Genomic DNA, 4,879 nt, shown 5'->3' on the forward strand with positions numbered 1-4,879 from the left:
GGAGGTGGAGGTGGAGGCAGAGTTGGATGGAGGCGGAGGTGGAGGTGGAGGCGGAGGCGGATGGAGGTGGAGGTGGAGGAGGGGGTGGAGGCCTGGATGGAGGCAGAGCTGGATGGAGGCTGGGGTGGAGGTGTGGGGGGGTGGAGGCAGGGGTGGAGGCCGAGCTGGAGACAGAGCTAGATGGAGGCAGAGGTGGAGGCAGAGCTGGGGTGCTTTCTGGGATCAGAAACCCTTGAGGTTGTGAGCAACAATTCAGGTGGACAGAATACAAGGCTACTGTCTCCTGAGTCTGCCTGTCAGGTCCGTGCAAGGGAGCCATTTCATAGGTGTAGGGAGCTTAGGGATGCTTGCTGCTCATCTGGGTGAGAGCAGGGCCACCTGCCTTTTTAAAAGGCCAGAACTCAGTGGTGTCCATTGGGACTAGCTAAACTCCCTTCCTATGAAGAAGGAACATTACAGACACATCTGGATTCCCAAACCATTAAACATGAATCCCCAACATGTGCTTGGATGGCGTTCAGTTCCCATAACTATGCCTTCCTCTTTGGGAGCATGGAACCCATCCAGTGCTTTCAGGTGGCCAGACTCCTGCAGGAACACATTCCCACCATGCTCACTGGGCTGAGCTGGGATTAAGGGCTTTCCCAACCGGCCGCATCTCCTTTACATTTTTTTCCTAAGGGCTGTGTGAATCTCACAGTGCTGGGAACCCATCTTGTCAAGCCACTAGCCTGTTCTTAAGAGTCTGCTCCTGCTGGCAGCCTGGCTTCACAGTGACAGTCTATGTTCACAGCCCCCTTCCGGCACTAATTAGAAGGATGAGTGGACACTGGAACACTTGTTCCCAAAAGGAACTTCTTGGACCCACTGGCAAAACATTAGAGAGTGGGTCTGAAGCCCAAGAAGCAAGACACCAAGGCTTTACAAGCTTAGGGACTATTGCAGAATCCTACCCAGGGCCAAGAGTGAGTCACAGTGAAAGCTTTTAAAATATAAAATCATCAACCTAGATTTCAGTTTCAGGGTAACACATACTTGGCTATGAGGGAATGCTTAAAAAAAAAAAATTCTGAAGCTACTTGACAGAAAAATAAAACAACCAAGAACACTGGGATATAATGATTTACCTCCTCTTCCCACCCCCTGTAGTGTGGGTCAGAGCCTACATGGACATGACCACAGATAAGCAGACAGGCGTGCCTTCTCCCAGCTCTTAACACTAGTTCATGCCCCAAACCCTGTGCTTCCACGGGCTAGGGCTCAGCGGCTCCCTGCTGCCTTCCAGCTCCTCTGCTCAGCTCCTGGTTTCTTCATCCCCCTGTTCCTGAGCTCGAGTGTTGCTTGAGGTGCCTGTTTTGAGAATAAGAGGAGTCTTGTTCTATTATTCATATGTGAGAACACTGCTCATTCCTCTCAAAGAGATGCAAGCTTGGTCGGTTTCCTAAATGTCCAACAATAAATATTTAAGATTCACCAGGAAGGGTCGTCATCATAGGCTGGAACACAACACCAGGAATAATTCTACTAAGCTTGCTGAATGCAGAAAATGAATAAATTACCATTCTATATAATATTTGTCCAGAATCTCACATCAAATACAAAGTGCTTGTATTTGATCTGCACAATAACCCTAGAGAGGTGGACAGGCCACTGATTGCAAAGATTATGTAAACTGGACATATAGATGTGTTTAAATATATATACATTAGAAGGCTGTGAAGGCTTTAGAGACACTGGGGGGAGGACAGAGCGTTTGGGACCTTCAAATCTCAGGTCTCCAATATTCGTGCACATATTTAAAAACCATTTATTCGGAGCTTGTTACAAGCCAGATGAGATGGCAGTGGGTACAAAGATGACTAAAACACAGCCGTCCAGCGTAGGAGGGAGATCAGGTTCTAGCCAGAAGTAAACAAACCCCTGCTTTGCAGGGGAGGTTGGCGAGGGGGGAGGCGATGTGTGCTCTCGAGAATGGAGGAGAACAGGCCCACAGCTCTAATCCAATGTTCCTGCGGGAGACCGGCAAGGTGGTTGTTTACTAAAGCCGTATGCACAGAAAGGAGGAGGTGGAGGAGGAGGAGCAGAAGAGGGAGGAGGAGGGGACTTAGCCACGTGACTGGGGTCAGCTCTCACCAGCCGGGTGGGCTGCTGGAACTCTTCCCTCACTACACAAATATCCCCTGGGGTCTACACACAGGGTTCTTCTCATTTCGCTCCATGAAATAAACCGGGGCCTGTGGTTTGTTTGGAGCAGCCAAGTGCTTGGTTCTGTGGCCTCTATCGGCTGCTTGTCATCCCCGAGCAGCTCCCTCTGATCGTAGACTGTTGTTGGGGAGGGGGCGCCATTGTCTTCAAGGAGCTCCACATCAGAAGCCGGTTCCCGCTGTCCTCGCTCTCAGCTCGCATCGCTGTTCGCCCGCACCTCGATTCCTCCATGCATTTATTGTGTTATGTGCATCAAAGATACACCTTTCACACAAATCCTTAGTTGCACACAAACGCAGGAACACGCGCTCTTAAGAAAAAAAGCGCCCGGGGCTCTCGAGCCTGACCCTATATAAGCGAGGCTCCCACGCCTGCCTCGTGGCACCCGGGAGACGCAGGGGACCCTCAAGTGAGGCCAAACTGTCCCCAATCAGACCCCAAAGCTGAGAAAAAGATTGAGGGCAAGGCACCCCATAAACTCGCTCTGCAGATATGAGTGTGCATCCAGGCTTGCCGGTGACCCCGGCCTCCAGAGTTACTCTGTTCTAGGAATGCGGCAGCTGCAGCCCTGGGGGCCCCTGGGAGATGCCCCCCACTCCTAAGCCAGGGTAGCAGGGAGTCAGATGCACGGTTCCAGAGACCCGGGAGGCGACCAGAAATCCCAGCTCGAGGAAACTCGGGTATAGCATCGACACAAAGTTCTTTTTGGAGGAGTGGGACTGAGGGGGTGTCTCTAAGTTTAGGACCCTCTCCCACTTGGACACCACAGTGTAGTCCCCAAGAGTGGGTGCCTGACCACTCTCGACTGCCCGCAGCGACGCCGGCGAGACCCAGCGCCCAAGCTTTTTTTTTTTTTTTTTTTTTTTTTTTTTTTTTTTTTTTTTTTTTTTTTAATGTTTTTTTTTTTTTCCCTGGCCTGGTTGTTTTTCGGATACTTTTTTTCTTTTCCCCGCAGTTTAAAAAAATAAAAAATAAAAAAGGAAGGCCAACTCAGCAGCGCCAGCCGCCTGCAGTGGAGCGTGCCTGGCCTGCAGAGGCAGCCGTCTTCCACTTTTTCTCCGCCCCCGCCGCAGGACTAGGCTCCGCAAGAGCCACATTTCCACATTTCTGCCTGCTTGGCAATCCTACTAGAAGTTCACAATTGCCTGGACCCCGCTGGTGGTTTTCGGCTCCAGGGCCAAGTTTTTGAAGCCTTTTTTTGGGCCAGGATGCCTGCCCCAGAGCCTCAACACACTTAGGAAAAGGGGAACAGGGCACCCCGGGAAATACCCCAGAGAGGGAGGAGCACTCCCATCCCCGGGGCAGGGCAATAAGGGAGCTCCCTCTCCCGGAACGTTGCAAGCAATCCCGTGAATGTCGCATGGGGGCACCCGCGAGAGACGGACAGGAAGAGGGCGGGGGAATGCTAGAGCCCGGGACCACTGCACGGAAGCGGCCTTGGGCAGGGTTGCAGCCTGATCCTGGGATGGAGGGTGCCGGCGAGGAGGAGTGAGGAGGCTGGGGAGGCAGGCCGTGAGGTCCTCGTGGAGGCCTGCAGCCTGCTGGCAGTGGAGGAGCAGGCCACACAGGAAAGAAAGGGGTCAGGTTGGCTGAGCCTGAGAAGGCTCAGTCGACTTTGTGGGAGCTGTAGACTCTGCTGCTTCTTTGTACTTCTGGGCTTGGCCTGTTTTGGAGCAGGCCTTTTGTGAGGAGAGTTAACCAAAACTTGGAGTTAGAGCCACATGCCAAACACGGGGAGCGCTCTAAGTTAGGGTTAGGGCGCCAGCACCTTTGGGGAGGTCTGAGAAAATGAGTGGGTAGGGGTCTTTTCCATTCCCCTAGCCGGATTGGCGCGTTAGACGCTTGTAGATCCAAGGCTGGATTGGGGAGGGGTCTCCAGGACGTTAGGTTTCTACGCAAGGATTGGGGGGATTCAAGTGCTTTGAGATCTGAGGCAGGCTTTGGGTAGGGGGAGTCAGACAATTGCAAAGCCTAGGTGGTTATTTGGGGAGGGGTCTTTGCGCTTTGGCGGAGCGCAAAATTGCTTTGTCAAGAGAGATTTCTATATGCAAGAGTGGAATCAGCTAGGCCAGACCAAGAGAAAGAAAGTGAAAAATCAGGGCTAAAAGGGGGTGTGTGGGGGACCCTGAGAGGGGGATCACAAAGGGTGAGACATGGCCACCAGGCGTTTAACCGACGCTTTCTTGTTGTTGCGGAATAATTCCATCCAAAACCGGCAGCTGTTAGCCGAGCAAGTGAGTAGTCACACCACCTCCAGCCCTCTGCATTCACGTAGCATTGCTGCGGTGAGTCTCCTGGCGGCCTCTCCAGACACACACATCGTGTGCACTGCGGCTCTGCCTGTCTGTCTGTCTCTGTCTGTCTCTCTGTCTAAAAAAGAAAAATAAAAGAAAAAGAAGAACAACAACAACAAGGCGGCGACGACTAGGAGTGATACAAAAGGAAGGGGAGCTTGGCCAGGGCTTATGGGGCACCTACAACCTCCAATGGGGACCCCCAGTATCAACCTCTGCCCTGCCTTCTCACTTCCTGGGACTCCTAGTCCTCCTCCCCCACCATCCGTCGACTCTGCACGACGGGCAGCCTCGATTTACATATGTTTTAACACGAGGACTTGGAACCTAGGCCTTTCTCCAACCTTTTTGTTTTGTTTGGTTTTGTTTGGCACTCTCCT

General features: G+C 52.4%; 1 protein-coding gene across 7 annotated transcripts in view; it reads left to right on the forward strand.

Annotated features, from left to right (window-relative positions):
• Positions 1–3,615: 3,615 nt before the first annotated feature.
• Stx16 (syntaxin 16) overlaps positions 3,616–4,879 on the forward strand; it is a 23,920-nt gene continuing 22,656 nt past the window's right edge. For 4 of the 7 annotated variants that reach the window (XM_031372914.1, XM_031372916.1, XM_031372918.1 and 1 more), the window contains exon 1: positions 3,616–4,439. In XM_031372914.1, the coding sequence (XP_031228774.1) occupies positions 4,359–4,439 (81 nt within the window). In that variant the 5' untranslated portion in view covers positions 3,616–4,358. Of the gene's footprint in view, positions 4,491–4,879 lie in introns of all 7 variants that reach the window. The other 3 variants (XM_031372915.1, XM_031372917.1, XM_031372920.1) reach the window with 2 other exon arrangements.

This window comes from Mastomys coucha, unplaced genomic scaffold (assembly GCF_008632895.1).
Source record: "Mastomys coucha isolate ucsf_1 unplaced genomic scaffold, UCSF_Mcou_1 pScaffold15, whole genome shotgun sequence".
Classification (NCBI taxonomy): Eukaryota; Metazoa; Chordata; class Mammalia; order Rodentia; family Muridae; genus Mastomys; species Mastomys coucha.